Source organism: Heterocephalus glaber, unplaced genomic scaffold, assembly GCF_053883595.1.
Source record: "Heterocephalus glaber isolate CG9 unplaced genomic scaffold, H.glaber_assembly_v1.0 deba00001613, whole genome shotgun sequence".
Lineage (NCBI taxonomy): Eukaryota > Metazoa > Chordata > Mammalia > Rodentia > Bathyergidae > Heterocephalus > Heterocephalus glaber.
Window position 1 is genome coordinate 36,147,217 of NW_028258384.1, and position 18,331 is coordinate 36,165,547.

General features: G+C 35.6%; 1 protein-coding gene and 1 pseudogene across 1 annotated transcript in view; one reads left to right on the plus strand and one right to left on the minus strand.

The window, feature by feature from the left end:
- Positions 1-18,331, minus strand: part of Gucy2f (guanylate cyclase 2F, retinal) — a 200,258-nt gene that overhangs the window by 65,141 nt on the left and 116,786 nt on the right. The window contains 1 exon segment of the mRNA XM_087196753.1: positions 14,815-14,904. Coding sequence (XP_087052879.1) covers positions 14,815-14,904 — 90 coding nt within the window.
- On the plus strand, positions 15,098-16,106 carry LOC106010759 (V-type proton ATPase subunit D-like; annotated as a pseudogene).

An 18,331-nucleotide genomic window follows, 5' to 3' on the forward strand; every position in this document is an offset into this window, starting at 1 on the left:
GTACACTGAGTGGAATATGCAGGGTGATCTTGGAAATGCACTATTTCTAGCTACTTTTTCAAGCTTAAAGTGAAAGGACACTTCTGGTTTACATCTCTCAATCCTTAGGCATTGCTTCCAACCATTATTCAATAAGTTTGTAACCAACAATGGTTAATTTATGATTTCAATGTTATTTTTAGTTAACTTTGAGAGCTGTGTAGTTTAGGCTTCTTGCGTTATTTCAAGTTTCTGTTCTCCATTTCTCTGTGTGTGTGTGCTTTAAGCAATTATCTGAAACAAATATCCAACATAGAATAACAAAGATTATCTTTTTTCTTTTAACTTTACTATGATGTGCAGGCGTAAATCTTTGAAGAAAGCTCAATTGTGGAATAGATGAACTATAAAAATGTTGGCCCTGAAATGAAAAACTGTGACAGATATGTGGCAATTAACTTGATTGGGTGGGGAGAAATTAATCACAGCCCTGAAACAAATTAAAGAGCTCTCCCCAAGTCTCAGACCACAGTTTCATCATGGATTCACAGCTTCCTGAAATGATGAATGCTGGACTCAATTCAGCAAACACTTATTGAGCACCTATTATGCTCTAAGAATCTAAAAACCAGAATATGAACATAATAAATAAGATATAATTCCTGCTATATATGTTTTAATTCTGGTCTTATGTAAAGTAAAGCAGTACATTGGCAAGTGAACGTAAATCATCATATATAATTCAGTATTCACAGATCATGTATTCAGATGCTTTGATTGTGCATTCATATCATGGGCTTGATTTAGTCGAGATAGTGGGGTCATTAAGCAGAAATTCGGTGATACCTTAAATAGGCAAATGTCTAGTTTTTGTTTAAATCTGTCAGGTGGCCATTCCTTATTTAAGGTACAGTGGTCTAATATTTGGGAAGCCTTGCTTTGACTTTTTTATATTGTAGACAGCATTTAAAAACATGAATTATAGTTTTTCAGCAAGTGATCATTATTTCCTGTTTTTCTGTTAGGTTCATTTGAGAGAAAAAGGCAGACATTGAATTCTAGTTGTTACTGGCTGGTACAGTATCTCCCTTTGTGCTTTTGCATATTTATGTAGATATATAAAATTTAAATGGCTTTTTATATAGTTGAAAGTGTGTTGCTGAGCATGTATTTGGTTATCCCAATGCTAGATATTTAATTATTATGTACTTAGTGTTTTGATTTTCTATAATTTCAGTTCTGTGTGTTTTTAGTCTTGTTTACTTTTAAATTGATGTTTCATTTTCACTTATAATAATACTGTTTGACTTGTCTCTATCACATCACCACAAACTAATATTTTCAATGGTTATAGATCAAAGATATTTACTTAGAAGTATATGCAACAATAGAATTTAGATTCCTTATACTTAAGGCTGAATTTATTACAAGATTATTTTAATGTTCTATTATAAATTTTAAGAATTTGTACTAAAAAATAACAGAATGGTATTGGCAAAGAAAAAAAACAGACTTTTGTTTCAATGGAACAGAATAGAAGATACAGAAACAGCTCCAGGCACAATCAACTATGTTATCTTTGACAAAGGGGCCAAATCCCTTTGCTTGAAGAAAGCTAGCCTCTTTAACAAATAGTGTTGAGGAAACTGGCTATCCATATGCCAAAGATCGAATGCAGAACCATATCTTTCACCATGCACTAAACAAAGTCAAAATAGATTAATGATCTAAATGCTACAAAATAAACATTTAATCTGCTGGAATACAAAACAGGAAAACTCTTCAAGGCATAGGTTTAGGCAAAGACTTTGCAGACAAAATCCTGGTTGCACAAGAAATAGTACCAAGAATCAACAAATGAGATCATATCAAATTTAAAAACTTCCACACAGTGAAGGAAACCACCAACAGAGTGAAGAAACAACCTATAGAATGGGAAAAAATTTGCCGACTAGTCCTCAAAGAACTAATATCTAAAATATATAAAGAATGCAAAAAAAAATTACATCTTTCAAATTAAAAACCCAATCCAAAAATAGGCATGAGAAATGAATAGATACTTCTTAGATAAAGAAATACAAATGGCCAATAAATATATGAAAAAATGTTCAACGTCTTTGGCCATTTGAGAAATGCTAATTAAAATAACACTGAGATTCCATCTCACTCCAGAAAGAATGGCCACCATCAAGAAATCAGCCAATAAAAAATGATGGTGAGGCTGTGGGGAGAAAGGAACCCTTCCTCGTTGGTGAGACTGTAAACTGATACAACCACTACAGAAATCAGTATGGAGAATCTTCAAAAAACTAAAAATAAAAATTCCATTTGACTAGCTATTTCCCTTCTAGGTATCTTCTGAAAGTGTTAAAGACATTACACCACTTTGATGTATGCATAATCATGTTGACAGTGGAACAATTCATAGCAGCTAAATCTTGGAAACAGCCCATATGTCCATCAACAGATGAATAGATAAAAAAATATGGTATTTACACACAATGAAGTATTACTCTTCCATAAAGAAAGATAAACTTGAGTCATTTGTAGAAAACTAGATGCACCTTGAGACCATGATGCTAAGTGAAGTAAATCAGGCACACAAGTTTAAATATCACATGGTTTCTCTTATACAAGAAACTTCATATTATAAATAAAGTACAAAATAAAAAGCAGATGATAGAAAAAAAAAGAGAGAAAAGTTATTGTAACCCAGTGCGGATAATGTATCTAAAAGTGCACCTTGACTTAGTACAATTGTCTTACATGTTTTATTTGATTTTGGCCTATTCGTCTGTTTTTAAATCTATATATATGATAATTAACTTTATAAGGTCTTATAAGATAAATAAATGAATCTGATACTGGCAAAATAAAAGAGAGGTGGAAAGAAGGGGAAAAAAGAATTGAAATGCATTATATACATGTACCAATTCCCTACAATGAATGTAGTCATTATGTACTGTCAACATGTACTAATAAATGTCAAAAAGAAAAAAGAAACATAAAATAGTAAGGTATTTATAAGGGGCTGTGGAGGGGAGGGAGAAATGAGGAGTTGTAAAATAGGTATAGATTTTCAGTTTCACAAGATAAAGAAAAGTCCTGCACAGCCATTGCAAAGCAATGTAAATATTATTAACACTAATGAACTATAATTTTCAAAATGTTAAATTTTATGTTATATAGTTTTAACACAGTTAAAAGTTTAAAACACCAAAATGACAAAAATCCTATAAATCCTTTACAATGGACAGAAGTCAAAAGATAAGGCTGGGGTGTAGTTCAGTGGCAGAGCACTTGCCAAACAAGCATGAGGCCCTGAGTTCCATGTCCAGCACTGAAAAAACCCTGACAACATAAAATATTGACAATGATATAGAGGACTTGAAACTCTCATAACTTGCATACAAGAAAGCAAAATGGGAAAAGGTTTGACTGCATTTTATAAAGTTAAATAGACACTGCACTTTAATCTAAAATTTCCACTCCTAGGTATTTACTGAAGAAAAATTGAAATGTGTGTCCATGAAAGCATTTGTAAAAAAATGTACATAGCACCTTTATTCCCAATAATGAGAATTAGAATTATCCCAAATGCTCATCTGCAAGAAAATGGATAACTAAATTGGGCTACAGTTGTAAAATATAATATTACTCAGCAACAAAAAGGAATCTATCTAAATGATCTATCTAAACATGTAATAACATAAAATCTCAAATTCTTTATATTGGATTATTCCACTTAAATGAAATTATAGAATAAAAAATTAATGTAAGGTAAACAATCAAAAAAAGAGACATGGTTGCCTGTGGTTGTGGGAGGCACAAATTTATTAAAGATACTAGGAAACTCTGTAGAGAAGACATTGTTCTATACCAGGAGTCAGTAGTCTTTTTCCCTAAATGTACAGATAATAAACACTTTAGGCTCTGCTAGCCATATAGAGCTTTTCTTGCAAAATCTTTTCTTTTTATAAAACTTTAGAAAATATAAAATACACTCTTTGCTTTCTGCCTGTAAGAAACAGGCTATGGGCCATAGTTTGCTAATTCCTACTCTGCAACATGATAGAAATCTAGATTCTATATGGTCATATTCTTTTATTGCAATGTTAGAGAACAGTTATGGGCATTTTAAAAATAAAGGTTACAAAATAATAAAAATAATATTCACAAAATTAGGGATGTAGGAAATGGATGGAATCACAGATGAAATAATAATTATAGATTGTTCAAAACTGTTGAAGGTAAATGTGGAACACATGGATGTTATTACATTATTCTGTTCATTTGCATATATTTCACTTCAAATAATAAAAAGCTTTTAAAGATAACCTTCTGGGATATAAGTGGAATAGTGCTTTAAAGGGATTTTCTAGCTGTAGATAAATATATTATAAATATAAATGAAGTTAAAGTCAATTATAAAATCTTCAAACTCAAAAAATAAAAATAACAACAAATTATACACAGACAGAAGGAAGAATATAATGAAATAGAAAGCAGGCATAAAATCAATAAAGCCAAAAGTTGAATTTTTAAAAAGATTAATAAAATTAATTATCCTCTAGCAAAACAGATCAAGAAAAAAAACAAACATATATTATTGGGATCAAGATTGGAAAGGTGGTTTCATAGCAGATCCTAAGGATATCTAAAAGACAGCATGATTGTATTTTTGTTCTTTATACCCATAAGGTTGACAGCATGTATGAAATGGACAGCTTCCTTTAAAGTCATTACTTACCAACACTGTTATAAAAGGAAGTAGAAAGTTTGGTCTAACATCTACTAAAGATATTCAATCTGTAGTTTAAAATCTCTTCACAAAGAAGGGAATAGGACTCTATTAATGATATTTAAACAAAGAATGACAAGATTTGATTCTATTTTGAAAAGAGTACACTGATATCAATGTATAGAATAGATTTAAGTGATAAAATTGGATGTCAAAAAGGTAGTTAAAAGACAATTGCCAGTGGTTTCCAGGGGTTGTGAGGAGGAAGCTATGAACAGGAAAAGCACAGAGGATTTTTAGGGTGGCGAAACTTCTGTATGATGCTATAATGGTGAATACATGTCATTATACATGTTATGGCTTGTGTTTAGATGTCCCTCCAAAGCCTCAAGCAGTCATAGGTGGGGCTTTTTTCAGAGGTGGCTGGATCTAGAGTGTGTGATTGATTCATGATGCAATGCTAGGATGTGTGTAATGGCTTGGCAGAAAGATTGACTGAATTTTGCTACTGTTCAGAGATTTTGCCTGAGACTGAGATTAATGGTGGCAGACTAATGAATCTTGCAGAAGAAATTTCAAGGCAGTCTAATGTTGAAGCGCTGACATGGCTATTGTTGGAGGCTTTAAACCAGATTTAAGTTTAGAGTCAAGAACAAAGAACCCAGGAAAATGATTCAAAATGTTAGTTTGGCCAGAAAGGAACCTCCAGTAAAGTTGCAGCCTGCGAAAATGGAACTGAGGAGAAATTGGTCACGGAAAAGACTAGCAAGAAAAAGTCAAGTATTTCAGAAGAAAACAACAGAAAAGATAGCCTTGGGACATGACAGGAAGCAGCAGGACTTTGCAGCCTCAGAATTGCAAAGGTGAAAAACTTTGCTTTGAGAACAGAGCCCTAGAGCACCATGTTCCAGAATGGAGGTGGCCTAGAGAATTTGCCCCTTGGGATTATGTTCAGAATGCTCAGCAATCCAGGTACTCGAGCCCTACAGCCAAGAGAGAAGGAATCCTGGCTACTGCTCAGGTTGACAGCTGACCCTGGCATCATTCATGTGGTGTTGGTTTTAGGTGCATGCAGAATGCAAGATTTGTGGAGTCAGTAAGGCTTCCACCCATTTTTCAGAAGAAGGCCTAGGAGCCCAGGCAGTGTGCCCTTGAAGGGGCAATGTGTGAAGCTGTGAGTGTGAAGGCAAAAGTTCAGTGGAGACCCCAAAAGGTTGGAGAATCCAGGAGTGTGGATCATCTGAGGAAAGCTGCAAGGAGTGATCAAAACTGGCCAAAGAAAGGAGTTGTGGGAGCTACAAGCACCAGCAGGGCTGTAGGGGTGGAGCCACCCAAGCCCTTTGGTGTTCATATCTTGCCACAGATTCCCTCGAATGCTAGACATAAAAGTACAGGACTTAATATTTGCCTTGCTAGATTTTGGACTTGCTTCAATTCTGTTCCTTTATATACCCTTGTTTGTACGTTTTGGAATGGTAATGTCTATCTCTCATGCCATTGTATATTGAAAGTGTTTAACTTTCTTTTCATTTGTACAGGGGCTTGTAGCTAAGAGTTTGCCCTAAATCTGAGGAGATTTTGAACTTGGATTAGTCCTCAATGCTGAAACTGTTGGAACTTTAGCAATTCCTAAAGATGGACTAAATGTCATTAACATAAAGAAATGTACATAAGTCTTTGGGGACCAGGAAGCTATGAACAGGAAGACCACAGATTTTGAGGGTGGTGAAACAGTTCTATATGATGCTATAATGGTGAATACATGCCATTATACATGTTATGGCTTCTGTCTAGATGTCCTCCCAAAGCCCCATAAAGTCGTAGGTGATGCTTTTTTCAGAGGTGACTAGATCTAGAATGTGTGATTGATTCATGGTGCAATGCTAGGATTAAAGGTACTAGGATTTAGGGTGTGAGTACTATTTGCCCTAAGGGCGGGTAGCCTGGATACAGTATAAGGGATGGAAAGAGGCTTGCTGCTCATACTTGCAATTACTTGTAGTTTGTTCCTTGCTTTTGCTGTCTTCTGCCTGCCATGAACTGTTTCTCCTCTGTTATGTCCCCTCTGCCATGCCACCTGGGGGCCAGCTGACTATGAATTAAAACTTACATAAAGTACAAGTTGAAATAAATCTTTCCTTCTTTAACTTTGAGTGTTACGTATTTTGTCTCAGCAAGGAGAAAAGTAACTAAGACAATACATTTGTCAAACTCTATAGAATATACAATACCAAGAGTGAGCCACAATGTAAACTATTGACTTGGAGTAATAATGATGTGTCAATGTAAGCTAATTATAACAAAAATACTATTCTATTGACAACGGAGAAAATGGTAAATGTGTAGGCAGGAGATATGTGGGAATGCTCTACTTTCTACTCAATTTTGCTATGAACTTAAAACTATAGTACTCTGAAAAATAAAATCTATTAAAATAAAAAAATGATGATTGTGGTAGCTCTAGTGGAAGATGATGGCTGCTTGGACCAAGATAAAAATTAGAAAAATAGAGAAAGAGAAAGGCATTGGAAGTTTAAGATGAATGGAGAAGCTTTAAACCATGGGTTTTAAGCCAGGTACCATGGCATAGGCCTATAATCCCAGCACTTGGGAGAATGAGGCAGGAAGATTGTCATGGGTTCTAGGCGAGACTGTGCTACATAATGAGTGGATGGCTAGTCTGAAATACATAGAAAGACCTTGTCTCAAAAAAAGTGTGAGTGATAGAAAATTATGACCCTACATGACAGTGTTAAGTGACATCCTAATATAAGAAACCATAAATTTACCATGGAAAGAAATGTACTTTGTTGCATGGTTTTCTATGTCAAATTTTGGCTACTTAAGTACAGGCACAAATAACTTAAGAGTTGAGATCATATAGAATTGAAATTTTGCAGATGTGTCTGACCAAAAAAGCATAAACAAGAATAGACTCAAATGATAGATTATGAAATCTAGGTTGGAAAAGACAGTAAGTAGAAGACAGGCCTAGGGGGTGAAGAAAATGGAGGTCAGTAGACTAGAAGACCAGCATAGTCAAATATTGGCAAAGCTGGAAGAAAAGGAGGTTGTAGAAAGACAGGATAATGTTTAATTTTATGGTTAGGGAGGTAAATTATTTTTAATAGGAGTTATAGATACTAAAAAATCCCAAGGCGTGGTGGTAGCAGTGGTTGGTCAAAATACAATGGGAGAGAAGATTATCCCAGGTAATATGGCCAGGAACTAAATAAACAAGATATTTGGATATCTAATGGACAGTAATGTCATCACCATAATGGAAAGTCTTAGAATAGAAAGGAAGAACACGAACCAGATCCCAAAATATTGAACAATTAAGGAGCAGTGAATTAGAAGGAGTAGATGACAGTAATGGTGGTGGTGAAAAGAGTGCTATAACTGCATGGCACTAGTCTCAAAAGCAAGGGGTGTGTGTGTGTGCGTGTGTGTGTGTGTGTGTGTGTGTGTGTGTGTTTAACAAAGGGAAGGGGCTCACTGTTTGGAAAGCATCCTTAGTGAACAAGAAATAAAATTCCATCATGTGTTCTTGAGCTACTGAAGTTTAGTAACAGCCACTATTGGAGAAAAAATGGCTATTGGAAAGACAGTATACTCATAACAAGTGCTAAATTGACCCCAAAACATTTTTCACAAAGTAAACACTTTTACACTTTTTTTTCACAATACAGTTCTCTCCTTTTTTACATTCCCGAAAGAGAGATCAAACACCAAAGAACTGAGAATCTCACAGAAAGAGCTCCAGGAGCAGCCAATCAGTTCCAAATGATAGGAAAGAACATAAGACTAGGAAATACAACCAGATCTTGCCTTTCATGAACATCTACCCCATTGTGCTCTGCTCCTTTCTGTACCTGGCTCATCAAGATCTGCTTTCCAGTCTACCCTCTGGTACTAGTTTCAATATTTGAAGATCATTAATGTATATAAGTAATTAAGGTAGTTCTGGACTCACAGTGATAATATAGTCAGATCCACTTCCTTTTCATAAAAGCATTAGAAAGAAATTAAGGACTCTTGCATGGTGAATTATGGAAAATCTTGGGCTTCTTCTTATGGAAGAACTATTTTCTGTACCTGACATGACCACAAAAGTTAGTGAAGTGAACACTTAAAAAGATATCGTGAGAATAATGGGAGGTAGTTTTCTCACTGGTAGAGAAGGAAATTACAAATATGAAAAAGGGAAAAATCAAAATGAATGCTGTGTATTTCAATTAGAATTAACATGAATTATGGTTTTAAGTAGATGACCAGTAAATTGATTGGTAGTTATAAATTCTAACAATTATGGTTTGGATCTTATTGTCCCCCAAAAGTTTAAGTGTTGAAAGCTTGATAGCACTATGGGGGAGGGGTGGAAATATTAGGAGGTGAGGCCTAGTTGGAGAAAGTGAGTCATTGCATGTCTTTTGAGAAGAAATCTTGTTCCCCATTCCTGATTCTTCCCTCTCTGTTTCCTGTCTGACACAAGGTGAGTGGCTTTTCTCTGCCATGCCATACTGTCATAACATTTCTGCCTTGCCATGGCCCTAAAAGCAACCATGCTAGCTGACAATGGACTCAAATCTTGGAAACTATGAGCCAAAATAAATCTTTCCTACTTTAGATAGTTATTCTTAGGTATTTTTTCATAGTGATGGAAAGCTGACTAATACCGAAGCTAACCAACCAGATAGAAAAATAACCTATACATGCATACTGATATAAATAAATAGGCTCTTCCATATTATAAAATGTCAATCAATAAACATGGAAGGAATCCTGGAATCAGGAAATCATCAATGGATACTAAAATTACTAAAGTATTGATTAAGAATAGAATATTTACATAAATTCAAAGTAGCTTCCAAATTATGCATTAATTTCAATGGGAAAAAACAAACTCTTCAGTGGAAAAACTTTTTAAACATCACCTCAACCAATTAGTCAAAGTTTACATCAACAATAATGGAATGATTGATGATGTGTGTCGCCTATAAAGTGCACTGTAAAGCACACAACATCACTTCTGTAGTATTTTGGCTAAAGCTACATAATCTAAATATCATGATAAGGAACACTGAGCAAACCCAGATTGAGAGACATCTGCTAAATACCTCACTTTAATTCTTCAAAACTATTGCAGTGAAGAAAAAGAGCTCTGAGAAATTATTTCAAATTAAAGGCAACTAAAGAGACATTACAACCAACTACAGTGTGTAAACTTAGATTGGAAACTGACTTGAAAGAAATTATCTATATTGCATTAAGACCATTGATAAAATTAGTACATACACAGTAAGCTAGATAACAATGTTGTATTGATGTTAAATTTTCTGATTTTGATCTTACTGTAGTCACATAACAAGAACGTCCTTGGTTTTAAGAAATACATACTGAAGTATTTAGAGGTAAAAGAGCATAATGTCTACAAGTTACTTTCAAATGGTTCATAATGTATAAGTAGTTAATGAAAAAAACTGGGCAAAATGATAGCAATTGCTATCTGGATAGGGCACCAGAGTTCCTTGAATTATTCTTGAAACTTTTCTGTAAATTTGAAATCATATCAAAATTAAAAGCTACCTAAAAAGAGTCATGGACATACTCTATCTTGGATTAATACCTATCAGCTTATTCCCAAATTTCCAGTTTATCAGCTTCTCTAGGTTTGGTTTGGTTTTTATCCCACACTTTTGGATATAGCTTTCTGTTCAGCATCCTGAATTATCAAACCACTGTGAAATGACTTATTTTAGCTGACTTAGGTCTTTGTTCTAAATTTATCTCTCATTATTTACCCTTCAGTTCCAGGCACCAAAATCACATGTAAGTGACATACCAAATGATAACATTTGCTTCTAACCCTTAGAGTGCAACCTTTCCCCCATGGGACACGTCTCTTCTGCTTCCTATATTTTCTCACTTGTACAGTGCTCTGGATGCACCAGGTGCCTCATTCAGATCTCTTGGAATGATTTGAAATTGCTTCCTTCATAAATATGGAGAAATCTATGGTTATATTCTACAAGCCCATTCTTAAAATCAGAAAGAAACCTAAGCCAATGTCCACAAATCTTTTACGGGCTCAACCAACAAGGAGAAGTTAAGATTTTAAAAGGTTTAGAAATTATCATTCCTGTATTATCTACATGTTGTGTCGTTAAGTAAAACATCCAAGAATTTTTAAAACATAATTATAGGATTTAGGCAAACAACTATTTTTTGAACAGAAATTAGCATGTAGCTTTTCCAGGTCTGAGAAATGGGGATTTGTGAGCTCCCGACCTCCATCCCAGGCTCCTAGGGCAGTGAAGCTCAGCCGGTCCGAGCACCGGGAAGGAAGCTCCCCCACTGCGATTCCAAGCTCCTACGGCAGACAAGGTGAGCCGCGTGGGTGACACAAGCACCCCCCACCCCGTGGAAATGAGAAGACACATACGCAAGCCTCAAAAACAGACTTCCATGTCACCTACAGAAACCCCAAAGGGAAACGAGATGGAACACTCTGATACTCAACCACCTGGACTCTGAACAGGCAACAAAAAAGGATCTGAGAAAAATGAAATCAGAAATAATTACTCAGGTAACAGCAAAGATTACGCTCATAGTGCAGACATGATTAATAAATCTAGAGAGGACACAGATAAAAAAATAGAGGATCTGAGGAACATGATGGAATCCCAACATAGGAAACAAATGGAATCCATAAAACAAATACAAACAGATTTCCAAGAGATTAAAAACTCCATCGAAAGTCTGTGCAGCAGAATGAACCAATGTGAGGATAGAATTTCACTTATAGAAGATAAGATTGCAATTAGGAGGAAAAGAAAAATTGCTTTAAAATTGTAAGGGAACATGGGAAATCAATCCAGCAGCTGATAGACGATGCAAAGAAGAATAACATAAGACTGACTGGAGTCAATGAAGAAAGAAGAGAGAGTGCAGATGATATAAAAAAAACTCTTCACAGAAGTGATGGCAGAAAACTTTCCAAGGAGGGGAAAAGAACTTGACATACAAATAAGTGAGGCATATAGGACTCCAGCTAGCCTTAATCAAAAAAAATCTACACATAGGCATATAATAGTTAGGATTCCAGAAATCCAACAGAAGAATAAAATTCTACAAGCAGTGAGAGAAAAGAAACAAATCACATACAAAGGAAAGCCCATCAGAATCACAGCAGACTTCTCCGTGCAAACCCTCAAGGCAAGAAGAGCTTGGAGTGATGTATTTCGAGCCCTAAAGGAAAACAGCCTCCAACCCAGAATGATGTACCCTGCAAAATTATCCTTCAAAATTGATGGAGAAATAAGATACCTTCATGACAAAGAGCACCTCAGGAACTTCATGAATACCAAACCAGCACTCCAAAAAATTTTAGACAATATCCTAGGAAAAGACAATGAGGATCACAACCCCAGGAAACCCAACAGAATGAATCCATTGGGCATGACTAATTAAACGCAAAGGGGGAGAATCCAACAAAAAGAAAAAGTCATGACAAGGCTTTTAAAACTTTTGACTTCATCTCCCTAATGAGTGTATAATTCAATCTTATTATTGTACTGATTAGTATTTTTCTGATTCTAGAATTGCACACCATTCCTTGTGCTGTACTGGCTATTTATCATCTTCTTATGTCTACATTTTAATTAGGTTGTCTATTAATGAGCTCTAAGAATTCTTTATATATTCTGGTCATAGGTTATATGCATTGTAAATGTGGTCTGTTTAAAGACTATTTTTCATTTTAATGATGTCATTTAAAGTTCTAAATTTTGATGGAATATCATTTATCAATTTTTTTTCTTTTATACATCATGTTTTTTGTATCCTAGGTAGTTCTTGCTTACCCTGAATTCATAAATATTTTCCCTTATAATTTCTTCTTAAAGTTTTATACTTTTAGGCTTTCTTATTTAAGTTCATAGATCCCTTCAAGTTATTTTCATGCATGGAAAAAAAGGGTTGAGATTAATTTTTTACATACAGATACCAGGTGTTCTAGTGGCATTTGCTGAAGACACTGTCTCTTCCTCGGCTCTTGAATCAAGTTTATATTCTATAAAATGCTAATGTTAAATAATCTTGCAAAACTCAGTGGACCATATATGTGTGGTTCTATGTCTAGATTCTCTGTTTTATTCAAATGATCTATACGTCTTTCTTTACACCAACACTGCCTTGATTACTGTAGCTTTAGAAGAAGTCTTAAAATTGGGTGCTAAACATCTTACAACACTGTTTTTGTTTTTGTTTTTGGCTTTTCTGAGTCCTTTGTACTCCTACATAACTTTAAAATTTCGATATCCAGTTCATCATTTATAGCAAGTATACACAGTCCTGAATTTTTATATATACCGTGTGTTTTCTAATCCTGCTAAATTCAAGTACAAGTTCTAGGGGCTCCTAGAGATTTCTTAGTATTTTCTCTGTAGATGATCATTTCATCTACATATAAAGATTTTGCTTCTGCCGTGCCAATCCTACACTAGTTGTGTCATTTTATTGCCAGACTATTTTGGTGGGGACTAGGTTTCAAAGTCTAATGGACAGATGAACAGTAGGCATATATGCCCTTGTTCCCCACTTTAAGGAGAAAGCATTGTATTGTCTCCATTCACAGAAGGAGTTTTTGTTGGAAGTATGGAGTGCATGTCTTTGATCTGCTGAGAAGGTTCTGTTCTACATCTAGTCTTCTGATAGCTTTTACCATGAACTGTGGAATTTAGTCCAATACTCTTTCTCCAACTAGTGACAGGATCATTTCTCCTTTCCTCTGTTAAAATGATGACTTTTGGGGGTGGATATTCCAATGCTGAGCCAACACTGCCATCCCTGTAACAAAACCACTTTCTACATACTGCCCGATCTGACTTCCAATAGTTTGTTTTGTTAAACAAATTTCTATCTATGTTCATACTTTTTTCTTCTATTATCTTTATCCAGTCTTAGGATTAGCACAATGTTGATTTCCTAAAATGAGGGGAGAAGTGTTCCTTCTTTTTTCTGCTTTAATTGTTTGATATAATTCATCAGTTAAGATGTTTATGAGCCTGCTGTTGTCATATAGGTAAGTTTTCAAGCTAGGAATATACTTTCTTTAATAGTTGCTATTCAAATTTTATGTTTCCTCCAGAGTTAGTTTCATTAATTTGTCTTCTAAGTTACTTCTTAATAAAATTTATTTCCAAAAAGATTTTTGTAATATGCTTTCTATATCCTTTTAAATTCTGTAAAATCTGTGGTAATGTCTCCTACATCTTAATATTGTAATTTTAAAAATGTATAACTGATATTGTGTAACAGGAAGAAAAGGTCTAAAAGACCAGGGGAATTGGGAGGGGTAGGAGAAAGGAAAAAAGGGAAAGGAAAAAATATGAGAAGAGGAAAAAAATGGAAACAAGGTCTTTGCAAATAGGGAAGGGAGGGCAAGGGAAGGGGAAAAAAAATAAGAACCAAGAGATTCATGTAATAGTACAAGATCCCAATGATGAATGTAACTGTATTTTATACCTAAAATGTACCAATAAAGTTAATGGGGAAAAATATAAAAATAAAAATAAAAAAGAAATGGGGATTTGTATTCTTATGGCATAGTTAATTGATAATAATCATAATATCTAGCATTTTACAAAGAAATTATGTGCCAGGAAATGTACAAGAAACTTTATATGTATTGTCTCTTTTAATTTTCATCCCAACCTAATAAGGAAGGAAGTAGAAAGTAAACATTAATATGTTCTTTTGATGAATAAGATAATTAAGTTTCAAGAGTGACTTGCTCGACTAAATAAAGATGCAAAATAGCAGAGCTGGGATTTAACACTTTCATGTTTCTTCAATTTGAAAAGCCTATACTTTTTTTTTTTGGTACTGGAGATTGAACTCGGGTTCTTGCGCCCGTGGGACAAGAAAAGCCTATACTTTTGAAATTGCATCACATGATCGTAACCAGCTACTAACATCCCTATACTTTCCCTGCACTTATTAAAAGGGTCATGCTAAACAACTGGTTTTAGTTACTTTGAAGAAAGGACTGGTTTTTAGTAAGACTGTGAATAAATGGAAGTTTCTCATACCATTTCAAACACATCACTTGCACTTAATTTGATGAACTTAATGTCTCCAAAATCTCCAGGGGGGAACTTTTTCAACCACACCCAGTTGCCCTGGAAAGAAAAGGTAGAGAATAGTAATGAGACTTAGTTGCCAGTAGCTTTAGAGTAATCTCCTTTCCACATGACAGGTTTACAGTGATATTTACAAGCCCAAACAGATTTTTCCTCCTATCCCATCCCCTATCCCCTAGAAATTCTGTATTCTGGGTTAAAATGAGTTTGTATAAGAAACTTAAAGTTAAAAATGCCAATTAACTCAATACAGGAGAACAATTGCAGGTGTGAAAACAACAGAAAAGAGAGAAAGGGATGGTGGCAGCCAGTGTTAGAACTGTTGCAGCCACTATTACCCAGCCAGGGACCTGAGCTGAATAGTCATTGTCAGATTGTTAGGCAAAGACTGGATTGAAATCTTCCCCGCTCAAATTGCACAGACCATCATGAAGGCTTGTTTGAAAGGATCACAGACAGGTCAAAACTTCCTGAAGAAAAAATCTGATGCCTTAACTCTTTGACTTCAACAGATCCTAAAGAAGATAATAAAGACCAAGAGGTTGATGAGCAAAGTGATGAGAGAAGCTGCCTTCTCCCTCACCAAGGCCAAGTTCACAGCAGGGGACTTCAGCACCACAGTTATCCAAAACGCAAATGAAGCCCAACTGGAGATTCATGTGAAGAAAGATAATGTGGCAGATGTTACTTTGCCAGTGTTTGAACATTACCATGAAGGAACTGACAATTATGTACTGAATGGCTTAGCCAGAGGTGGGGAACAGTTGGCTAAACTGAAGAGGAATTATGCCAAAGCAATGGAGCTCCTGGTGGAACTCACTTTGCTGCAGACTTCCTTTGTTACTCTGGATAAAGCTATTAAGATAACCAATAGGCATATAAATGCCATCAAGCACATTATTATACCTCTATTGAACATATACTTGTTTACATCATCACAGAGCACAATGAGAGAGAGTGAGAAGAATTCTATAGGTTAAAGAAAAGACAAGAGAAGGGCCGGGGATTTAGCTCAGTGGCTCCGCCGCTTGCCTCGCAAGCATAAGGACCCGAGTTCGATCCCCAGTACAAAAAAAAAAAAAAAAGAAAGAAAGAAAAAGAAAAAGAAAATACAGGAGAAGAAAAAGATTCTCAAGGAAAAATCTGAGAAGGACTTGGAGCAATAGAGAGCAGCTGGTGAGGTGATGGAGCCTGCTAAACTTCTGGCCGAGGAGAAGGATGAAGATCTTCTGTTTGAATAGTCTTCTGATCTACTACTTTTGGAAACTCCACACTGTGGCTCCATTTAAAATCAGTGTGTAGGTTTGGTATGTGTGGCTATTTGTATTTTGGCCTAAGAATTTCACCAATTGTAAAATTTACCTGGATGTCTATTTATGAGACTACTTTTGCAGAATCATGATTCAGTAAACATTAATCACAGGTGAATCAGGTTTGTAGAAGTTGCTCCATGCTCTCAGGCTTCACTTGCTGGAGTGTCACATAGCTCTGCTTATATCTGTGTCACATGTGACACATTGACCAAGCATTTTAAGAAATACTCTTTAGGAAATGTTAGTGGTCTCAGGCCAGCTGCTGTGAAAACTTTCATTTCTACCCACTTGGAAACCTTGGCATGTAACTGAGATGCCACAGCAATCTGTGTCACTATGGTACTTCTCAAGCTTTGTGAAAATATGTGATTTTTCCCCTTGCCTGACATCTGTCTTGTCTTGGGAGCAGTTTTGCCAATTTAAATATAACCATGTTGAGCACCACTCCCAGCTCAGAGGAGGAGGCTTCCTAGCCACCATAACATTGCCCCCAGCACCAAGGAGGTGAGCAGTGTGGGCACCAGCACCATACACACCCCCCTTCAAAATGAGAAGACATGAAAACAACCCTCAAAACCAGACTTCCAGATCACGTACAGCAACCCCAAAGGGAAACAAGATGGAACACTCTGATACTAAACTGCCTGGACTCCCTGAACTGGCAACAAAAGAGGATCTGCAAAAAAAAATGAAATCAGAGATAATTTCTCACATAACAGCAGAGATTGTGCCCACAGTGCAAGACATGATTAATAAATCCACAGAGGACACAGATTAAAAAAAATAGAGGAGCTGAGGAACATGATAGAATCCTAACATAGGAAACAAATGGAATCCATGAAACAGATCCAAACAGATTTCCAGGAGATTAAAAACTCCACTGAAAGTCTACACAGCAGAATGAGCCAATGTAATGACAGAATTTCAGACATAGAAGATAAGATCACAATTTAGTGACCAGGAAAAGAAAAATGTCTTTAAAATTGTAAGGGACCACAAGAAATCGATCCAGCAGCTTCAAGATGATGCAAAGAAGAATGACATAAGGCAGAACAGAGTCAATAAAGAAAAAGAAGAGAGTACAGACGACATGAAAAGAAAAAAACTGTTCACAGAAGTGATGGCAGAAAACTTCCCAAGCAGGGGGAAAGAACTTGACATACAGATAAGTGAGACATATAGGACTCCAAATAGTCTTGATCAAAAAAAAGCATCTACACATAGGCATATAATAGTTAAGACTCCAGAAATCCAACAGAAAACAAAACTCTACAAACAGTTAGAGAAAAGAAACAAATCACATACAAAAGAAAGCCCATCAGAATCACTGCAGACTTCTCAATGCAAACCCTCAAGGCAAGAAGAGCTTGGAGTGATGTATTCCAAGCCCTAAAGGAAAAAAGCCTCCAACCCAGAATGATGTACCCTGCACAACTATTTTTCAAAATCGATGGAGAAATAAGATGCTTTCATGACAAAGAGCACCTTGGGAACTTCATGAATACCAAACCAGCACTCCAAAAAATTTTAGACAATATCCTAGGAAAAGGCAACAAGGAACACAAGCCAAGCAGAATGAATCCATCGGGCACAACAAGATATTAAACACAAAGGGGGAGAATCCAACAAAAAGAAAAAATCATGACAATGACAAGTCAGTACGTATCAGTTATAACCATTGATGTTAATGGTCTCAACTCACCAATCAAAAGAAATAGACTGGCAGAATGGGTCAAGAAGCAAGATCCAACAATATGCTGCATACAAGAAACACACTTAATTCAAAAAGAAACTCATAGACTGAAAGTTAAAAGGTGGAAAACAATACTCTATACAACAGGAACCAAAAAAAAAGCAGGAGTAGCTATCCTCTTTGCAGATCAAGTGGTTTTCAAAACCAACACTAATTAAAAGAGACAAAGAAGGACACTACATCCTTATAAAGGGAGCAATCCAAGAGCAAGAGATAACAATAATAAATATGTATTCACCAAACATGAGTGTGCCCAACTATATAAAAGAAATACTAACAGACATGAAAAATCACATAAGCACTAATACAATAGTAGTGGGGGAACTCAATACCCCACTGTCACAAATAGATAGATCAACTAGACAAAAAATAAACAGCAAAATACTAGAACTCAACCAAA